We start from the raw sequence: 22,170 nt of genomic DNA, 5'->3' as shown, positions 1-22,170 counted from the left end.
TCAGGAGACATGTGAGGTGGTCTGGTACTCCCATCTCCTAAAGGACTTGCCACAGTTTGTTGTGATCCACACAATCAAAGACTTTAGTATAGTCAGTGAAGCAGAAATAGATGTTTTTCTGATAATCCCATGCTTTCTTCATAATCCCTTGAACGTTGGCAATTTAATCTCTAGTTCCTCTACCTCTCCGAAACCCAGCTTGAATTTCTGGTAGTTCCCGATCTACATACTGCTGAAGCCTAGCTCGTAGGATCTTTAACATGACCTTGCTGGCATGTGAAATGAGTGCAATGGTGCGATAGTTTGAACATTCCTTGGCATTACCCTTCTTTGGGATTGGAATATAAACCGATCTTTTCCAGTCCTGTGGCCACTGTTGCATTTTCCAAATTTGTTGACAATGTGTGCATCACTTTAACAGCATCATCTTTTAGGACTTTGAATAGCTCAACTGGGATACCATCATCTTCGCTCACTTTGTTGTTAGTGATGCTTTCTAAAGCCCATTTGACTTCACTCTCCAGGATGTCTGGCTCAAGGTCTTCAATTTTACTGTCATGGTTGTCCAGGACATTGAGATCCTTCTTATATAATTCTTCTGTGTATTCTTGCCACCTCTTCCTGATCTCTTCTGCTTCTGCAAGGTGCCTACCATTTTTGTCCTTTATCATGGCCATCTTTGCACGAAACGTTCCCTTGATTTCTCCAATTTTCTTGAAGAGATCTCTTGTCCTTCCCATTTTGTTATTTTCCTCTATTGCTTTGCATTGTTCCTTCAGGAAGGCCTCCTTATCTCTCCTTGCTGTTCTCTGGAAATCTGCATTCAGTTGGGTGAATCTTTCCTTTTCACCTTTGCCTTTCGCTTTCCTTCTTTCCTCAGCTATTTATAAAGCCTCATCAGACAGCCACTTTGCTTTCTTGCATTTCTTTTTCTTTGGGATGGTGCTGATTGCTGCCTTCTATACAATGTCACGAACCTCCGTCCATAGTTCTTCAGGCACTCTATCAACTCCAGTTCCTTAAACCTATTCTTCACCTCCACTGTATATTCATAAGAGATGTGATCAAGGTCAGACTTGAATGGCCTAATGGCTTCCCCAGTTTTCTTCAGTTTAAGCCTGAATTTTGCGATGAGTAGCTCATGATCTGAGCCACAGTCAGCTCCAGGTCTTGGTTTTGCTGACTGTAAAGAGCTTCTGCATCTTTGACTGCAGAGTATATAATCAATCTGATTTCTGTGTTGCCCATCAGGTGATGTCCACGTGTAGAGTCGCCTTTTAGGGTGTTGGAAGAGGGTGTTTGCTATGACCAGCTTGTTCTCTTGGCAAAACTCTATTAGCCTTTGCCCGGCTTCATTTTGTTCTCCAAGGCCAAACTCGTCTGTTGTTCCAGTCACCTTTTGACTTCCTACTTTGGCATTCCAGTCCCCTATGATGAGGAGGACATCTTTTTTGGTGTTAGTTCTAGAAGGTGTTGTAGATCTCCATAGAACTGGTCCACTTCAGCCTCTTCTGCATCAGTGGTTGGGGCATAGACTTGGATTACTGTGATGTTGAATGGTTTGCCTTGGATACGGACTGAGATCCTTGTCATTTTTGAGATTGTATCCCATTACTGCCTTCCTCACTCTCTTGTTAACTATAAAGGCCACACCATTTCTTTTATGGGACTCTTGGCCACAATAATAGATGTAGTGATCCTCTGAGTTAAATTCACCCATTCCCATCCATTTTAATTCACTGATTCCCAAGATGTTGATGTTGAGTCTTGCCATCTCTTGTTTGACCACATATAGCTTACCTTGATTCATAGATCTTACATTCCACATTCCGATGCAGTATTGTTCTTTGCAGCATCGGACTGTTCATTCACCATCAGACACTTCCACAGCTGAGCGTCCTTTCGGCTTTGGCCCAGCCGCTTCACTCTTTCTGTGGTTACTTGAATGCTCTTCCCCAGTAGCATATTGGGCACCTTCTGACCTGAGGGGCTCATCTTCCAGCGCCATATCTTTTAGCCTTTTGTTTCTGTTCATGGGGTTTTCTTGGCAAGGATACTGGAGTGGTTTGCCATTTCCTTCTCCAGGATAAATACCTCCCCTTAAATTGACAGGATCCTCATCGTTGTTAGACGGCCATCTAGCCTCTGTTTAAAAACCTCCAAGGAAGGAGAGCCGACCACCTCCCGAGGAAGCCTGTTCCACTGAGGAACTGCTCTAACGTTCAGGAAGTTCTTCCTAATGTTGAGCCGGAAACTCTTTTGATTTAATTTCAGCCCATTGGTTCTGGTTCTACCTTCTGGGGCCACAGAAAACAATTCCACCCCATCCTCTATATGACAGCTGTTCAAGTACTTTAAAATGGTGATCGTATCACCTCTCAGCCTCCCTCCTCTCCAGGCTAAACATGCCCAGCTCCTTCAACCTTTCCTTATAGAACTTGGTCTCCAGACCCCTCACCATCTTCATCGCCCTCCTCTGGACCCGTTCCAGCTTGTCTGTATCTTTCTTAATATGTGGTGCCCGAAACTGAACACAGTACTCCAGGTGAGGTCTTACCAGCACAGAGTAAAGCGATACCATCACTTCATGTGATTTGGGCAGTTGGCTAGATAGTTGGCACAAGCCCCAAGCCAGCTGCTGGCCTCCTTGGGGACAATTTGGGGGGAGAGAGAAACACCGAAAGAGGCCTTGAATCTTTTGCCTTTGAGTCACCTCTCTTTGCATGTTCCGGTCACATGTCTGAAGCTGTTACTTTCATGAGAGTAACTCCTTGTTCAACAAGAGAGTCCTACTATCGGTGGTGAATGAAATCTAACTATTAAAGCTTAAATATTTGTTCACCTTCTAAAGCCAAACATACGCGTGGAGTTCACGGTACCCTCTGGCTGACTCCCGTTCGTGTCTTGCAGGTGGACGAAAAGGCTCTCAAACACATAACGGAAATGGGGTTCAGCAAGGAAGCCGCGAGGCAGGCGCTCATGGACAACGGCAACAACCTCGAAGCTTCGTTGAACTTCCTCCTGAACAGCAATAAGCAGATAAATGTCCAAGGCCCGCCCCTTCGAGGTACAACCGAGCATTGGAGCTTACCATTAAAGAGAATTCCATGCGCCCTATCTCCTGGCGCCCTAGGCAACCACCTGGTTTGCCTAGAGGGTGAGCCAGCCCTGGTCGGGAAACTTCTCGGATAGCTGCTGCTGCTTAGAAATGTTAAATTTCCTAAAACATTGACGGCATGGAGGGGTGAATCCCCAGGGGGAGGGGGGACAGAAATTTTGGGGATTTCAGAGGTAGCCGTGTTGGTTTGCGTCGGAACTGCTCAGTCCAAGTCCGCAAGATTTTCAGGGTGTTGAGCTTTCGAGAGTCAAATTTTTCTCCCTCAGAAATGGAAATACATGCAATTCTTACTGTTCCCCCCTAAACCAATGTTACCGCTTTAACAGCATAACATGCATCATTCCTGACTAACAGCATATAACATTGCAAATATCTGACGAGCTTATGAAATTTAAAAATTATAAATGCCTTAATTTTCCCCAAGGAGGAATTGTATTTGGCAGGAGGCTGCAAGCCGATGCACTCTGCGCTCCCTTAGCCACAGGTACCTTAGTTCCAGCTTGATGCTATTTTCTTCCCTCTCGTTAGAGAGAGCTCGGTTTATTAGATCCAAATCTCATAAAATGAATACATTCTCAACGAAAAGTTCGAAGTTTTCCTCTGAGGCTTTGGCGCAGTATCTACCCCATCTGCTTTGCTGTGCGTTCCCGCTCAAAAAAAGCCGAAGAACTGTGAAGTTAAAACACAAGGAAGTGAGGCTCCCCCCAGCCACGGAAGATAGTTTCAGAAATTAGTCGTGTTGGTCTTTGGCACAGCAGCTAGATTTAAGTTCAGTAGACCTCAGAGGGCAACAAGATTTGGGGAGGCCTAAGCCGTTAAGCACCAGAAGCTTTGTATCTGATGAAGGGGGCTTTGCCTCTCGAAAGCTCATAACCCCAAACAAATCTTGTTGGCCTCTAAGGTGCGGCTGGACTCGAATCCGGCGGTCCCTCCCTTGGCTGCGCTTTGTGGATTTTGAGTCTGGCAGCCAGCCAGACGGGCAGCACAATCAAAGTCCGAGCCTTTTTCCAACAAGCTGCGGTTTCGAGTGCCGATTCCTAACGCTTGGTCAAACAAACCAAGTTGACAGCTTAGTTTAGCACGGAGCAAATGGGTTCTGAATGCAACATAATCCCCTGAATTTATCTGAGAGAGTCCAAGCACTGCCTGCCCAGAGACCAGCTCAAGGGAGCTCGCAAAGTAAAAGCAGTACAGAGAAATCGTAACAGCACTGGTGATATAGGATTTATATCCTGCCCTTCACTCCGAAGAATCTCAGAGCAGCTCACAATCTCCTTTCCCTTCCTCCACCCCACAACAGACACCCTGTGAGGTAGATGAAGATATTGGATTTATATCCCGCCCTCCACTCCAAAGAGTCTCAGAGCAGCTCACAATCTCCTTTCCCTTCCTCCCCCCCAAACGGACACCCTGTGAGGTAGAAGAAGATATTAGATTTATATCCTGCCCTCCACTCCGAAGAATCTCAGAGTGGCTCACAATCTCCTTTCCCTTCCTCCCCCACAACAGACACCCTTTGAGGTAGAAGAAGATATTGGATTTATATCCTGCCCTCCACTCCGAAGAGTCTCAGAGCGGCTCACAATCTCCTTTCCCTTCCTCCCCCACAACAGACACCCTGTGAGGTAGAAGAAGATATTGGATTTATATCTCGCCCTCCACTCCGCGGCTCACAATCTCCTTTCCCTTCCTCCCCCACAACAGACACCCTGTGAGGTAGATGAAGATATTGGATTTATATCCCGCCCTCCACTCTGAAGAGTCTCAGAGCGGCTCACAATTTCCTTTCCCTTCCTCTTCCACAATAGACACCCTGTGAGGTAGAAGAAGATGTTGGATTTATATCCCACCCTCCACTCCGAAGAGTCTCAGAGCGGCTCACAATCTCCTTTCCCTTCCTCCCCCACAATATACACCCTGTGAGGTAGAAGAAGATATTGGATTTATATCCCGCCCTCCACTCCGAAGAGTCTCAGAGTGGCTCACAATCTCCTTTCCCTTCCTCTCCCCACAACAGATACCCTGTGAGGTAGATGAAGATATTGGATTTACATCCCGCCCTCCACTCCGAAGAGTCTCAGAGTGGCTCACAATCTTTTTTCCCTTCCTCCCCCACAACAGACACCCTGTGAGGTAGAAGAAGATATTGGATTTATATCCCGCCCTCCACTCCAAAGAGTCTCAGAGAGGCTCACAATCTCCTTTCCCTTCTGCCCCCCACAACAGACACCCTGTGAGGTGGGTGGGGCTGAGAGGGCTCTCCCAGCAGCTGCCCTTTCAAGGACAGCGTCTCCGAGCGGCCTACAATCTCCTTTACCTTTCTCCCCCACAACAGACACCCTGTGAGGTGGGTGGGGCTGGAGAGGGCTCTCCCAGCAGCTGCCCTTTCAAGGACAGAGTCTCAGAGCGGCCTACAATCTCCTTTACCTTCCTCCCCCACAGCAGACACCCTGTGAGGTGGGTGGGGCTGGAGAGGGCTCTCACAGCAGCTGCCCTTTCAAGGACAACCTCTGCCAGAGCTATGGCTGACCTAAGGCCATTCCAGCAGGTGCAAGTGGAGGAGTGGGGAATCAAACCCGCTTCTCCCAGATAAGAGTCCGCACATTTCACCACTACACCAAACTGGCTCTCACTGGTGTAGACTTAGGCCAGGGACTTCCCAGCGTTTTTGAGCCTGCGGGTACCGTTGGAACTCCAGCACAGGGTGGTGGGAAAAAACTATGAAATAGCTACTGCAGGAGGTAGGGCCCGCCAGAAAATAGCTGCCCAAAGGAGTGGGAAAAAGGAACGGTCCCCTGTCCAAGCACCAGCCATTTCCGATTCTGGGGTGACGTTGCTTTCACAACGTTTTCACAGCAGATTTTTTACAGGGTGGTTTGCCATTGCCTTCCCCAGTCATCTACGTTTTCACCCCAGCAAGCTGGGGGCTCGTTTTACCGATCTCCGAAGGATGGAAGGCTGAGTCAACCTCAAGCTGGCTACCTGAAAACCCAGCTTCCACCGGGTATCGAACAGAGCTTAGTCGGGAGCAGAGCTTAGGACTGCAGTACTGCAGCATTAACACGCTGTTCCACGGGGTTGAGCCAGCCATAAAATATCGGGGAGTAAGCAGCTTGTCAACATTTCAGGTAGAAGCTGTGTCTAACGGGATGCAAGGCTTTTTGTGTGAAAAAAGCCCAGCAGGAACTCGTTTGCATATTAGAACACACCTCTCGATGTCACCATATTTTCACTCAGGGCTCTTTTTCTGGCAGGAGCTCCTCTGCGTATTAGGCCACGCCCCCTGATGTAGCCAATCCTCCAAGAGCTTAGAGGGCTCTTAGTACAGGGCCTACTGTAAGCTCCAGGAGGATTGGCTACATCCGGGGGGGGGGGCATGGCCTAATATGCAGAGGAGCTCCTACAAAAAGAGCCCTGTTTTCACTCATTTGCCTATCAGGCCACACACTCCAACACCAAGCCAGCTGGAATTGCATTACTGCTAAAAAAAAAAAAAAAAAGCCCTGACAGGGCACCTTTTTAAAATCGATACGTTGTTTAAAAACGTTTTCGTGTATACATGCAGCCGTGCAGTTCAGATCCTTGTGCTGCGGTGGCAGCAGCTGCTGAAGCAAAATGTTAAAAATGTGTACAGCCAATCAGAGGTTCTGCTGGCCAAAAGCCCCACCCGGCTCCACCCACTTTTTGAGACACTTGACAGACGCCAGGAAGAGTGTCGGCAAGTGCCAGGGCTTTCCAGGGCACCTTGTTGGGGACCACTGTCTTCGCCTAAGGCCCTTCCAAATCCACCTTCTTCAACCTTCTGCTCAGTGCAGGAAATCCAGCTCCAGGGTGCTGGCAGCAGATTGCTGTCCAACCTCTACTTCGGTATGCCTGGTGGGGGAAAGAAGCCTTCCAATCCTCTTGCTATTTGGCCGTTTTGAAGAGCTGTTTCCCTTTCGTAGGTTCTTCTAGTGCAGGGGTGTCAAACATGCGGCCTGAGGGCCCAATCAGGCCCCTGGAGGGCTCCTATCAGGCCCCCGAGCAACTGGCTGTCATCTGCTTCCTTCTCCCTCTCTTTCGCTTCCTTCTGCATCACAGCTTGCTTTGCTAGCCTTGTTCAATCACACAGGAGCTAGGGAGAAAAACCTCTGTTTTGTCCATTGGTTGAGGCTCCTCCCCTTCCTGATCCCCTCGGAAGTGGGGGAAGAGCCAGAGCTTCCTTTGCCCAGTTCCCTGGATCCCGTGGAAGAAATACAAAGAAAGCCCCTTTAAGACCAACAAGGGCTAATATATTAAGCATGTTTTAAGTTTGTGTCCTTTAAAAATTTTAACTCTGCTTAAAAAGGTAAAACGACTGCAAGCACCAGTCGTTTCCAACTCTGGGGTGACATTGCTTTCACAATGTTTTCACGGCAGACTTTTTACGGGGTGGTTTGCCATTGCCTTCCCCAGTCATCTACGCTTCCCCCCGCCCCTCCCAGCAAGCTGGGGACTCATTTGACCGACCTCAGAAGGATGGAAGGCAGAGTCAACCTTGAGCCGGCTACTTGAACCCAGCTTCTGCCGGGATCGAACTCAGGTCGTGAGCAGAGAGGGGAGAGACGGTGGGTCAGTGGTAGAGCATCTGCTTGGTAAGCAGAAGGGCCCAGGTTCAATCCCTGGCATCTCCAGAAAAGGGTCCAGGCAAATAGGTGTGAAAAAACCTCAGCTTGAGATGTGGAGAACCACTGCCAGTCTGAGTAGATAATACTGACTTTGATGGACCAGGGGTCTGATTCAGTATAAGGCAGCTTCATATGTCCATATGTCCAGAGCTTAGGGCTTCAGTACTGCAGCTTTACCACTTTGCGCCTTGGGGGTATCTCTGCAACATAACCTTAAATAGGTACAAACATGGCGTGGCCCGACATGGCCCAGCCCGGCCCAACAAGGTCTCATTTATGTCAGATCCAGCCCTCATAAGAAGTGAGTTCGACACCCCTGCCCTAGTGGTTACTCAAAATGCCCCATCCTCTAACTTAACTCCTCTAGGCCAGGGTTCTGCGACCTGTGGTTCTGGAGCCAAATGAAACTCAGTATGGAACCAAAAGTTGCTGTCTCTTTAAAAAAAAAAAAAGGCAGAAACTTGGGTTTTAAGGTATATTGAAGGGGCAGATCAGATGCTAAAACAGCCAGTATATGAAAGGATTGGCATTGGAAGATTTTTTTTTTTTAATTGGCGAGTTCTTTTTCTTGCACAAGAGAGCTTGGAACACTCTTCCTATACATATGTATGCTAAAATATATATGTATTGTTTGTTGGCCATTGTAGACACATAATGATTTCAGTGGGGCCAAAAGCTTCTTATATATCTACGTGGGGTGGAATTCTAGTAGGAGCTCCTTTGCATTTCAGGGCACACACCCCTGATGTAGCCAATCCTCTAAGAGCTTACAAGGCTCTTTTTTGTAAGCTCTTGGAGGACTGGCTACATCGGGGAGGGGGGAGAGGAGTGCCCTTGTTTGCAAAAGAGCTTCTGCTAGAATTCTACCCCTGTTCCTACGAAACCCATGCTTGAGAAGAAACAGAGTTATTAACATTTATTGCCATTCTCACCATCATTTCCCAATTCTGACAAGTTTATTGCCTTTTGCTGTTTTCCCACGCAACTTATACTGTCCAGACCAAACTGTTATTCTTTCAATTTGTTAATTTCACTATCTTGCCATTGGATTCTAACTTCATACTATTTTGCATGCTTAGCCACAACCCACAAGCTATATGTAGCACTGCTAACTGTACCCCATTTCGTTTTCTGATGAAGTGTGCTTTTAGTGCATGAAAGCTTAAAAGGTAAAGGTAGTCCCCTCGTTTTCGACTCTGGGGTGATGTCACATCACCACGTTTTCACAGCAGACTTTTTACGGGGTGGTTTGCCACTGCCTTCCCCAGTCGTCTACACTTTCCCCCCCAGCAAGCTGGGTATTCATTTTACCAGACGAAGACCCCAGGATTTATTGTCTTCATTTCAAATGAATATTTCTGGACTTCAGTGTTCATGGAAATTACTCCTGAATATTTTTACTTAGTATTTGTGAAATTCCAATATTAATTTTACGGTGCTTTCCAACCAATTTCAATCATTTCCCATTTTAAGTTAGAATTTAGGATTGATTCCTATAAAATAAATTTAACTTAAAATGGGAAATGTTTGAAATTGGTTGGAAAGCACCCTAAAATTAATATTGGAATTTCACAAATACTAAGTAAAAATATTCAGGAGTAATTTCCGTGAACATTGAGGTCCAGAAATATTCATTTAAGCTCATTCCACTGTTGAAGATGTTATAAAATTGAAACAAAGATAATAAATCCTGGAGTCTTCATCTGGAACAGACCTTGAGCTGAACCACTGCGTGACATCTTTATTCATAATTGCCTAGTGTCAAGTTGTTGTTTAAATTTAATTTTTACCGTTACTCCAGTATTTTTTTGGTTTTATTCATTTTACCAACCTTGGAAGGATGGTGTCAACCTTGAGCCAGCTACCTGAACCCAGCTTCTGCCGGGATCAAACTCAGGGTGTGAGCAGAGAGCTTGGACTGCAGTACTGCAGCTTTACCACTCTGCACCACAGAGCTTTTCACAAGCACGGAAGCTTAAATATTTTTATTTATCGTGTCATCTCCCGGAAGACAGAAATGTAGTTTGCTGGTTGAACTGTAATAACATTTTGAATCGCTTCATCTCCTAGGGCCAGTTTTTATTTGCCTGCGTCTCATTAGTTTATGTGGCTTCTCTCCAGGGAAAGGAAAAGGCAGAGGGCGGATTCGACCAGAGGATGAGGAGGAGATGGGGAACGCCCGGCCTTCAGCTCCAAGCACGTTGTTTGATTTCCTGGAGTCTAAAATGGGTACTCTTGCAGTAGAAGGTATGTATTGACTGGGAGATTCTGCGGGAGCAGCTTGGACCTGAAATTTAATTAGCTTTGTGGGGGAGCGGAGGGAATAGCGTGGATTAATTAATCCAACTGTAGAAGCATTGTTGTTTTTTATGCAATATCAACTCTTGCTTGTAAGCCTCTCCACACATGCAGGTCCCAGGCCTTGGTGGCAGGGCTCTTCGTCCACATATGGAAAGGAAAGGTCCCCTGTCGTTTTCGACTCTGGGGTGACGTTGCTTTCACAACGTTTTCACAGCAGACTGTTTACCGGGTGGTTTGCCATTGCCTTCTCCAGTCTTTTACACTTCCCCCCTGGCAAGCTGGATACTCATTTTACTGACCTCGGAAGGATGGAAGGCTGAGTCAACCTCGAGCCGGCTACCTGAAAACCCAGCTTCCACCGGGGATTGAACTCAGGTCGTGAGCAGAGCTTAGGACTGCAGTGCTGCAGCTTTAACACTGTTCCATGGGGCTCTTAGCAGTCCAAGTGAAGATGGGCACAAAAAAGCCCAACAGGAACTCATTTGCATATTAGGCCACACACCCTCTGATGTCATCATTTAGATAGGTCCAGGAGGGCGGCCGTGTTGGTCCGAAGCAATAGAAAAAAGCAGGAGTCCAGTACCTTGCCTGAAGAAGTGCGCTTAGAGAGCACGCAAAAGCTTGCATTCTGAAGAAAAGTTCGTTGGTCTTAAAGGTGCGCCTTGACTTCTGCTTTGATGTCACCATTGTTTTGCACAGGGCTCTTTTTGTAGAAAAAGCCCAGCAGGTGCTCATTTGCATATTAGGCCACACCCCGCACACCAAGCTGGCCAGAGCCGCGCTCCTGCTCAAAAAAAAGCCCAGGGTGAGCACAGTCTTCAGGTTGATATTTTGCATTCCTAATGACAGCCATCCTGTAGACTATATGTTTTCACCCACAGCTAGTCCAAAGCAAAGCCCACCCAAGTGGGGAGTGGTTGTGTTTGGTGTCCAGGAGGAGAGTGCCATGATTGTTGCCCTAGTGCAGCCTACAGGCTCCTGGAGAAGCCTACCTCAGAGTTGGTAGTGAGCCTACATCTCCCAGGATCCCTTCTGTCCCTCTGATTGGGTGGGCCACAGTTTTGGAGGGAAAACTTGTCCACTGGAAGGGGGTGGGACCTGAGAGGAAAGAATAAAAGCCCTAGCTCGAGTGGGAAGGTTGTTCTCGCTGGAAAGACTGAGCTGAGAAGAGGCTGCTGCAGGATGGTTCCCTCACGGGTGAGTTGGTTTGAAATTAGAAGGAGGGGGAACGCGCGGTTAGTCACTTCAGGGCTTTTGGTTTCTTTATACCGCCTTTATTGTTTTTCAATTTTTCACTCTTGCGCTAAGAATGAAAACTCCACTTGTTTGTTCTTGAACACTTACAATAAACTTATTATTGTTATACTGTGTGGGTCCTCATGCCTCTTTGGTCATGGAGGAAGGCATTTTCTGAGAAGAAAGACGGGTTGGGTGGTTGCTCTGGGTCCTTCCAGGTAGAGCCATACCAGAGCGGTGGCAGTCGGTTAGACGCCCTTCCTGGTTCCCTGCTTGTGACACAGAGAGAAGGATCTGCATGGTGGAGATGAGAATGTTGCAGTTCAGGAGGAGAAAGGTATGGGCTGAGGGCTTCTTTGAGGAGGACTTGAACCCATGAAGCTGCTGTGTACTGCCATCAAAGTCAGTGTTGTCTACTCACTCCCCAGGGTTTCAGACAGCAGTCTTTCCCATCACCTGTTACCTGGTCCTTTCAATCGGAGATGTCGAGGATTGAATCTGGGGCTGTCTGCATGCCAAGCAGATGTTCTGTCACCAAACTGCAGCCCTTCCACTGGGAAGAAGAGGGTATCTGGAACAGAGGGGCAGGGAAAGCTGGCAAAGGCAGAGGGAGGAGAGATTAGAGAAGGAAAGTAAGAAGGTTAATATATTGCTTGATCCTGTAGCTTGAACATGGTCTTGGAGTTCTGGAAGGAAGTAGGGGAAAACACCGACTGTTTCAGCAGCTGTTCTGGACACAAGATGGTACAGAAACACCTTCCTTAACCCTGCACCGTATCCCAAGGACACAGATGTTTAACCTGTGAAAAAGTTAAAGCTTCTTCAGGAACTAATGACTGATGTATTTCGGCTTCTCTTGAAGCTATCCCTCGACAAGTTTCGACATTCAGGGCTTGCCCTGGAAAAACTCCACTGGTCTACATTATGAGGTTCCAGTATGGGTGGGTTGCCTTCTGTAGTTTCTGTGTGCAATACCCCACTATGTTTCAAGTACTTTGGTAAATAACAGGTTTGCAGTATATTTTTTGCAAAAGGCTGAATAATGGTTGATTGTAGGTAACTGCAACGTATGTTTTGTCGCTAGATGCGAAGCAGCAGCTCGATTGCTGTAAGGTGAGCTGAATAAGAAATAGTTTGAAGCCCTGACCCGGTTAACTCAGGCAAGCCCAATCTCAGACGCTAAGCAGGGCCGACTCTGGCAAGCACTTTGATGGGAGACCTCCTTGAAATACCAGAGGCAGGGACGGGCTTTATTCAGCCACCTCTCTAAATATTCTCCATGCCCCCAATAGGGGTCAGTCACCAGAGGTCGCCATGACTTGCAGGTGCACTCACACACACTCTCTCTCTCTCACACACACAAATACCAAAAAAGGAAGAGAGTTTGGAGCACATTAAGTAATATTTGTTCTGTGTGTCTAGATCAGGGGTGTCAAACATGCAGTCTGGGGGCCGAATCAGGCCCCCGGAGGGCTCCTATCAGGCCCCCGAACAACTGGCTGTCATCTGCTCCCTTCTCCCTCTCTCTTGCTTCCTTCTGCATAACAATTTGCTATGCAAGGCTTCCTCAATTGCACAGGAGCTAGAGAGCAAATCCTCTGTTTTCTCCATTGGCTGTTGTGAGCAGAGCTTAGGACTGCAGTACTGCAGCTTTACCACTCTGCGCCATGGGGCTCTTACAAAAAGCTGCAGTCCTGCAGCCCACGCTCTGCCCACCTGTTCAATCCTGGTGGAACCTGGGTTCAGGCAGCCATCCCAAGATTGACTCAGCCTTCCATCCATTGAGGAGGGATGGTGGCTCAGTGGTAGAGCATCTGCTTGGTAAGCAGAAGGGCCCAGGTTCAATCCCTGGCATCTCCAAAAAAGGGTCCAGACAAATAGGTGGGAAAAACCTCAGCTTGAGGCCCTGGAGAACTGCTGCCAGTCTGAGTAGACAATACTGACTTTGATGGACCAAGGGTCTGATTCAGTATAAGGCAGCTTCATATGTACAAGTGATCTTGTTGGATCTCACTAGGAATTGGAAGTAAAATTCCTTTTTTCCTCCTGTCTTCCATTCATTCCTTAGTTTTGTGAAAGTGTCTTTGTCTTGGGGTAGATAGAACAAGCTAAGGGAGCGAGGGACCTGAATTTGTCACGTAACTACCTCAGACCTGGTTGACTTTTGGCAAAGGCTGCAGTCGCATAAAAATGAAAGGTGCAGAGCCCAAGTAGATCCTTGACTTTCATTGAAGTGATTGAAGTTCCAGGTGGGTAGATTCAATGTAAGGTTTGGAGAAACTTCAGAAGGAGTTCAGCTGTAGAACCGGCCTGGTGGGATGTCCCTCACTGCATGTCTTTGAAACGGGGACTGGACAGCCATAAGTCATGATCATTCAATAATTAAAAAAAAAAAAATTCCTGTGCTGACCATGGGGTTAGGTTAGATCAGGGGTAGCCAAACTCTCCTAATATAAGAGCCGCATAGAATAAATATCAGATGTTTGAGAGCTACAGGGAATGAGCATCAGATGTTTGAGAACCACAAGCAAGGAAGGAAGATGGGGAAGGGAGGAGGAACAGGTAGAAAGAAAGCAACTAACTTTAAATGCATTCTCCAAGCCAGCCAATAGGGCAGTGGGGGCTTCAAGAGCCACACGTGGCTCCCCAAACTCTGGCTTACTTAGACTTCACCACAAAATCTCCAGGAATTTCCCACCAGCCTGGAGCTGGCACTGTAGTCAGGACTGAGCCCTATGAGTTCTCCCTCAAAGGCCAAAATAGGCCTGGAAAGGGCCTTCTGTCCCCTTCCCCCCACCTGTTACTGACAGAACCAAGTTTGGTTGACTTTTACTGATAAATGCGTGCTTCGTTGCCTAGCAACAGCCACTGCCTATCAACTTCCCCAGTGGCCCAGCAGGCAGGAGAGAGGCATGTACTCAACCAATGGGAGGTAAGTACAGTTGACTGGCTGTTGATGTGCCAATGGCTGATTTTGCACGCTCACGGGCCAGTGGTAGAGCTGGAAAGTCCCAGCACTCAGGGCTGCGAAAGTATTCCAATTACTGCTAATTGGGGAATCTGAGTAGTTTTTCTACATCCATTATCAACGTATTCCATACAGACAGCCGACTGCCCTCTTTTGTGGCTTGCTCACATGTATTGAGTCCCCTCCCCCATTTTCTTTGCAAATGACAGTTCTATACCAGTGGTGAGCCGGAGTGGAACTTTAACCACCGTGACATGTTATTTCTATGCCAGATGGATAACCTCATTTCGGTTTCCTAATTGAATGCCTCAAGTGCTTTAACCGCCCCTCGTTTGATACAAATTAGTTGTTTCACTAATTGGCTCGTGCGTTTTGTTTTGTTTTTAATTTCTAGAACCAAAGTCACAGATACCATCGCTGCATCAGGGACAGCACAGAGCACCAAACACCGAGCAGAACGGCATCAAAGGTTATAACCATCAGAGACATGCTCCTCGTAACGACCGACAGCCGAGGAGCGAGAAGCCCCCTCGTTTTCAGCGAGAGAGCCAGAGTTTGAGGCACGGTGGGGAAGGGGGCGGGCTGCTAAGAGCCAAAGCTTCTGAAAGGCAGAATTCCTTGGGTCCCGACCAGTGGACCGAAGACAGAAACAAGTGCGATAGACTTTATCCACGGAAAGACCTTGCGTACCCTACGGCGGTCCACCCCGGGGACTTTCCTTTCAAGCGGAGGGACAACAACCCGGTGCAAAACAGACAAGGGAAAGTGGGATCGTTCATGGAAATGAAAGACAACGCCGCTGTTCAAGATCCACCTGAAAACAACAACCAGAAACCCGGAAGTCGGGAAAGTCAGATGCATCCGCCCGACAGTTTCTACGATAGGAAAACGCTAATGCTAGCCAACGAAACATTGACCGCCCTGAAAAACGAGCAGCGCTTTGGTATGAACGTGGAGTATCAAAACCCTGTTAGAACTGATCGTTTTAGCAATATCCCGAACGGCGATCTGGAACATTTTCAGAAAGGAAGGAGGGTTGGACCTATTAAATTGCCTACGCCCAACATGGCTACATCATTTGACGTGAAAATGTATTATGATACTGGACCCAAGAAGAGATCTGGGCCCATTAAGCCAGAAAAAATGTTTGAAACCTGTACTTCGGGGGAGTATGGAAAAAGCTGGCAGCCGGGGGACGAATGCTTTGCCCTGTACTGGGAAGATAACAAGGTATGTCCGGTTTGAAACAAAAAATAACAGACGATACTTTATTCAGTGGTCGAACGAATGCTCAGTTTGGTCATCGGGAAGACTGACATTCTCTGACAAATGAATTGCTCCTTGGTCTGTTGCTACCTTATACTGCCTTGGAAGCAAGTAGTGCTTAGGAACTGGGATGTGTCCAATTTACAGGTTTCTAAAATCTCTAATACTGCATGTTCAGGGATATTTTTTAAAAGGTGAAGGTAGTCCCCTGTGCAAGCACCAGTCGTTTCCGACTCTGGGGTGACGTCGCATCATGCTGTTTTCAGACTTTTTACGGGGTGGTTTGCCATTGCCTTCCCCAGTCATCTACACTCCCCCCCCCCAGCAAACTGGGTACTCCTTTTACCAACCTCAGAAGGATAGAACCGGCTAGCTGAACCCAGCTTCCACTGGGATTGAACTCAGGTCGTGAGCAGAGCTTGGATTGCAGTACTGCAGTTTACCACTCTGCACCACAGGGCTCCTTCAGGGATATAAGATGCCCTTTAAAAATGTAATTGGCCTGCTAAGAGCAGATCAGGTGTGTGGGAGAGGCTTACTAAATTATTCAGTTGGTTAGCTTGAAGGAAAACGAGCAGGCATTTGGTTTTCTCAATGGACCAAGCAAGGCTGGGGACGTCTTAGCTCATCTTATGATCTTCGATAAGAACACAGGAAAAGCCATGTTGGATCGGGCCAATGGCCCATCCAGTCCAACACTGTGTATCACACAGTGGCCAAAAAAACAGGAGCCATCAGGAGGTACACCAGTGGGGCCAGGACACTAGAAGCCTTCCCACTTTTGCTCCCCAAGCACCAAGAATACAGAGCATCACTTGCCCCAGACAGAGTTCCAACAATACCCTGGGGCTAATAGCCACTGATGGACCTCTGCTCCACGGATGGACCTATGCTGGTGTAGTTGTTAGGACTGGAGGAGGGTCTGGGCGACCCAGGATTCAATCCCCTCTCTTCCATGGAACTTCTCTGGGATCCCTTTCTCAGTCTCATCTACTTCACTTTATAAAAACAAATCCGAGGATGGTAGAGTGTTGTAAACTGCTTTGGGAGGGACGGTAGAGCATCTGCTTGGGAAGCAGAAGGTCCCAGGTTCAATCCCCGGCATCTCCAACTAAAAAGGGTCCAGGCAAGTAGGCGTGAAAAACCTCCGCTTGAGACCCTGGAGAGCCACTAAAGGGGAGGGATGGTGGCTCAGTGGTAGAGCATCTGCTTGGTAAGCAGAAGGTCCCAGGTTCAATCCCCAGCATCTCCAACTAAAAAGGGTCCAGGCAAGTAGGCGTGAAAAACCTCCGCTTGAGACCCTGGAGAGCCACTGCCAGTCTGAGAGGACAATACTGACTTTGATGGACCAAGGAGGGTCTCATTCAGTATAAGGCCGCTTCATAAGTTCATATGTCCCTATTAGGGAGGAAAGGGGATATAAATCTCTAAATAAATAACATATTCACCTAGAAACCACAGCTATGTATTTTAGTAGTGCAGAAAATGTAAGATGCTGGGAAGAGAATGAGCAAATCTCTTGAATCCTAGCCTAATTTTTTTTCACTGTCAAATCACAGCTGAGTTTTGGCCACCCCATAGTATTTCCAGGGCAAGAGTTGCTCTGCGTTGGTTTGCCATTGCCGGCCTCCTGATCACAACCTCTTGATGTCTCTCATCTAAATACTAGCTAGGGTTGACCATGCTTCGCTTCCAGTATCTGACAAAATGAAGCTAGCTTGGACTATCTGGGTCAGGGCTAATGCCCTAAAATAAAAAGGTAAAAGTCCCCTGTGCAAGCACCAGTCGTTTCCAGCTCTGGGGTGACGTTGCTTTCACAACGTTTTCACGGCAGACTTTTTATGGAGTGGTTTGCCATTGCCTTCCCCAGTCATCTGCACTTTCCCCCCAGCAAGCTGGGGACTCATTTTACCGACCTCGGAAGGATGAACATATGAAGCTGCCTTCTACTGAATCAGACCCTTGGTCCATCAACGTCAGCATTGTCTACTCAGACTGGCAGCGGCTCTCCAGGGTCTCAAGCTGAGGTTTTTCCCACCTATTTGCCTGGACCCTTTTTTGGAGATGCCGGGGATTGAACCTGGGCCCTTCTGCTTACCAAGCAGATGCTCTACCACTGAGCCACCATCCCTCCTCAATGGATGGAAGGCTGAGTCAATCTTGGGATGGCTGCCTGAACCCAGGTTCCACCAGGATTGAACAGGTGGGCAGAGCGTGGGCTGCAGGACTGCAGCTTTTTGTAAGAGCCCCATGGCGCAGAGTGGTAAAGCTGCAGTACTGCAGTCCTAAGCTCTGCTCACAACCTGAGTTCGATCCCGGCAAAAGCTGGGTTTAGGTAGTTGGCTCAAGGTTGACTCAGCCTTCCATCCTTCCAAGGTCGGTCAAATGAGTCGCCAGCTTGCTGGGCGGAAAGTGTAGATGACTGGGGAAGGCAATGGCAAACCTCCCCATAAAAAAGTCTGTCGTGATGCGGCGTCACCCCAGAATTGAAAACGACTGGTGCTTGCACAGGGGGCTACCTTTACCTTTTTACTGCAGCTTTACCACTCTGCGCCACGAGGCTCCTAATACCCTAAAATAGGTTCATTAACATCCATTTTTGAGCTACCATGAGCTAACAACTTCTTTCTTAGGTTATTTCTGTCTTAATACCCTAAAATAGTAAGACAGAAATAACCTAAGAATGAAGGTGTTAGCTCAAAAATGGTTGTTAATGAACCTATGGATAAAAATTTTTGTTGTACAGGAGATTACTTGGATAAAAGATGTTTTAAAAGAGGAAGTGTGATCTCCGACATGATCTGCTTACTTCCTACTGGGGCATGGGAATTCCTAATTCCGTTTCGCAGTTCATGCATTGGATGTCAGTAGCGTGGCGCAGAGTGGCAAAGTTGCAGTACTGCAGCCGGAGCCCTCTGCTTATGACCTGAGTTCGATCCCAGCAGCAGCTCATTCAGGTAGCCGACTCCAGGTTGACTCAGCCTTCCATCCTTCCGAGGTCAGTCAAATGAGTCCCCAGCTTGCTGGGGGGAAAGGGTAGATGACTGGGGAAGGCAATGGCAAACCACCTCGTAAAAAGTCTGCCGTGAAAACGTTGTGAAAGCAGCGTCACCCCAGAGTCAGAAACGACTGGTGCTTGCACAGGGGACTACCTTTAGCTTTACCTTTTAGTGTGGTATTGTTTGACCCCTCATTTACGACGCATGGATCCTAACAGGTTTTGTCTCTTCCAGTTTTATCGGGCAAAAATCGAAGCGCTTCACTCCTCCGGGACGACCGCCGTTGTTAAGTTCTGCGATTATGGAAACTATGAAGAGGTGTTACTAAGCAACATCAGGCCTATTCAAGCTGACACCTGGGTACGTGACAATACATTGTATACAAAGAGATAAAAAGTGCATAGTTCTTGCGAACAAGGAAGCCATAAACAGATGACTGGTAATCGCGCAAGGGGTTTTGAAGTAAAAGCCTGAAGAGAAGAATGCTAGAACTGACTTTAGACCTTCTTTATTACATATCCATCTATAACGATGCCTTAAAAGATGCACGGGGGGTCTTACACTCATGTAATAATAAAAAGAAAAAAATTGTAAAAAAAATTTCCGGCAATCTATTCCTGAGTTGTTAGCTAAGTAATGTTTATATGAAAAACTGATGGTATACTTTTTAAATTTACCCTGTTGTATCAAATTAAGGATTCAGATTGACTGCTTCCATATGGCTTTGTTTACATTTAGGGTATAATGAATTCATAAGATTTAAATCCCCAAGGTTTTAAAAAAGCCAACAAAATTCTGTATGTACAGCTAAAATGTTTCTACGGTTGTTTTACATGTGCTTATTGCTTTGAAATTGCTATATTGCCTAGGTATAATTATCAAAGACCTAAAGTGCTTCGTAGGAGCGTCCTTCTGAAAGGTCTCACGAGCGCAAAGATCTCTTTGGGTCTGGAGAACGGCTGCAGAAATATTTTTGTAATCGGCTTCATAAAACTTCAATTTTGTCTTAATGGGGGGCTGTCTACGAAATGCGGGGTTTCATCCAGCCCTGTTCTTCAGAGTGAACGCTCAGACTGGCTTTTGCATCTTTTAAGATTCACCTCAGAACTATTTTGCGTGCATTTCAACAGGCCAGTAGGGGAAAAAAATCTCCCATGTATTTCTACCCTTTTTATGACTTATTACCACAGTCCAAGTAGCAATTACCAGAACCCCTGCTTATGTGCTTCTCTGTTATCATATGAGGTCAGGAAGACACATATACTGTAATTGCCGTGTTTGTGAATGTACTCTGATTTCAACATACTGCGGTAGCTTGATCACAAGGAAGAAAAAAAAATTCTTCTACTGCCTCTCCGTTTGTACAAGCCGCTAGTTGAAGGGAATAGGCCTAATCTAGGCAACGCCAAACACTAAGGACTCTGACAGGCCTTTTGACACAGTTCCTGGTGCAGCGATGGAAGAACTTCAGAGGCCCCGAACGTGATGAAATCGGAGCATTTGCGGGGGGAAATAATTAGCCCACTCAGTCACAGTAATAACAGGTGTATGGCAATAATGCACAGGGCTAGAAGCCCTGCATCTGCACGGTACATTATATTACTCAAAGGCTGCGATCGCGCACACACAAAATAATTTACTTTCAATCCACTTTCAGTGCCCTTTCCAACTGGATTTCACGGTGCGAACTGGCAAAACCCAGTTGGAAAGGGCACTGAAAAAGAGCCGATTAGTGTGTGTAACCACAGCCAGACCGATTTCACACTAGGGCTTGTTCCGAGTGGAGAGCCCTTTTGCTCCCGGCGCTTCTTTCCGTTCTCGAACAAGTTGCTCTGGAGCTGCGAGTTGCTGCGGCGCTCTTCCGCAGCAAGCAAGATCCTCTTCCGAGTGGTTTCAGCCTGTCGCAGGAGAACGGCACGCAAACTCGCAGCTCCGGGGCAACTTGTGCGAAAATGGAGAGAAGCCCCAGAAGCAAAAGGGCTTTCCACCCGGAACAAGCCTCGTGTGAAATCGAGTCTCTAAGAATAGGAGGGGGATGTGGGGGGGAAGGCTAAAGAGGTTAGAGTAAGAGACTGAAGAAAGGACTTCTACCCAGCCATTTGAGCAGGACATAGACAGATCCACACGTCCTGGAAAGGGATAGTTCAAAAGGGGGAAGAACAACAGTAAGGCTGTGGTTACATACTTGACCCTTAGAGCCCGTAGCAAAGCAGGGCGTGAGCACAAGTCATACCCACCAAGCACCCACTGCCAGTGTCCCAATCAGGAGTCCGGGTTGAGAAACGGAGGTACAATCGACCAAAGGAGTGCCTGCCGATGACTCCCAGAATCGCCTACTTTGGGGACAGGTTTTGGCTTCAGGCATAAGGCAGCGGAGGGAAAGATTCATTGTCTTGACGTGGAGCGCGGGAAAGAGGATCTGGGTGCGCGGAGGGATATGCGCCTGGTTTGGTGAGTGGAAGGTGAAGAGACAGGTCTTATTTGGAACATTTCCAAGTTTCCGGGCGGGGTAGAGGCGTGTCGGGAGCAGAATGATTTACCTCACTGAGCTGGGACCTTCCAAGGGAATTCCAGCCGGTCTGTATAAACTCTGAACGAGGAGCCTTTAATTAGAGAATGCCAGTGCATACCGGTTGGTAGCAATATTAATGTAGCTGGATTATTCTGGGTCTCAAAGTACCGTATTTTTCGCACCATAAGGCGCTCCGGAGGATAGGATGCACCTTCCTCCTGGGGGGCGATCCGCTGCCTCTTCCTCTGATCCGGCGCTTCCCCCGCGCCTGCCTGCCTGGCTTCATCTTCTTCAGGCAAGCGCTGGGATCGCTCCACGTGGCCCCAGCACTTCGCAAGCGCCGGCTGCGGAGGGGGCAGCGTGCTTCCTCCTTGCCTGTGTGCCTGGCTTCAGCTGTGATGTTTAAAGCAAGCGCTGGGATCGGAGGGGGGAGGGAGTGATCCCAGCGCTTGCTTTAAACATCACAGCTGAAGCCAGGCACACAGGCAAGGAGGAAGCACCCGCCCCCTCCGCAAACCCAGCGCTTTGTGAGCGCCGGCTGTGGAGAGGGCAGCGTGCTTCCTACTTCCCTGTGTGTCTGCCTTCAGCTGTGATGTTTAAAGCAAGCGCTGGGATCGCTCCCTCCCCCCTCCGATCCCAGCGCTTGCTTTAAACATCACAGCTGAAGCCAGGCACACAGGCAAGGAGGAAGCACGCTGCCCCCTCCGCAGCCGGCGCTTGCGAAGCGCTGGGTTTGCGGTGGGGCCACGTGGAGCGATCCCAGCGCTTGCCTGAAGAAGATGGAGCCAGGCAGGCAGGCGCGGGAGGAGCGCCGGATTGGAGGAAGGGGCAGCAGATCCCCCCCCCCGAAGGTACGTACCTTCGGACCATAAGACGCACACACTTTCCCCCTCACTTTTGTTTGGGGGGGGGGGGAAGTGCGTCTTATGGTCTGAAAAATATGGTACCTTGATTAGTTGCTGCAGAGGTCCTGATGCGTGTCTCATGGGCTAGGTAGACGGAACAGCGCGTTTCCCTTTGCTCCCGTCGGGTGTGGCGATGAGATAACAGTGGATGATTCCTGATCCTGCCCTATTTCTGCTGGCTCTCAGCCTTTGTATCGTAGATGTTCCAAAACTCTGCTT

At 47.9% G+C, this 22,170-nt stretch overlaps 1 protein-coding gene across 2 annotated transcripts in view; it reads left to right on the top strand.

Moving 5' to 3' along the window:
• Window positions 1–22,170, top strand: part of LOC132568075 (tudor domain-containing protein 3-like) — a 102,998-nt gene that overhangs the window by 38,953 nt on the left and 41,875 nt on the right. For both annotated transcript variants that reach the window (XM_060233551.1, XM_060233552.1), the window contains exons 8-11: window positions 2,911–3,067; window positions 9,886–10,011; window positions 14,664–15,499; window positions 18,769–18,894. In XM_060233551.1, the coding sequence (XP_060089534.1) occupies window positions 2,911–3,067; window positions 9,886–10,011; window positions 14,664–15,499; window positions 18,769–18,894 (1,245 nt within the window). The remainder of the gene's footprint in view (window positions 1–2,910; window positions 3,068–9,885; window positions 10,012–14,663; window positions 15,500–18,768; window positions 18,895–22,170) is intronic.

Source organism: Heteronotia binoei, chromosome 3 (assembly GCF_032191835.1).
Source record: "Heteronotia binoei isolate CCM8104 ecotype False Entrance Well chromosome 3, APGP_CSIRO_Hbin_v1, whole genome shotgun sequence".
NCBI classification, from domain to species: domain Eukaryota; kingdom Metazoa; phylum Chordata; class Lepidosauria; order Squamata; family Gekkonidae; genus Heteronotia; species Heteronotia binoei.
This window is presented reverse-complemented; position numbering and strand designations above follow the sequence as displayed.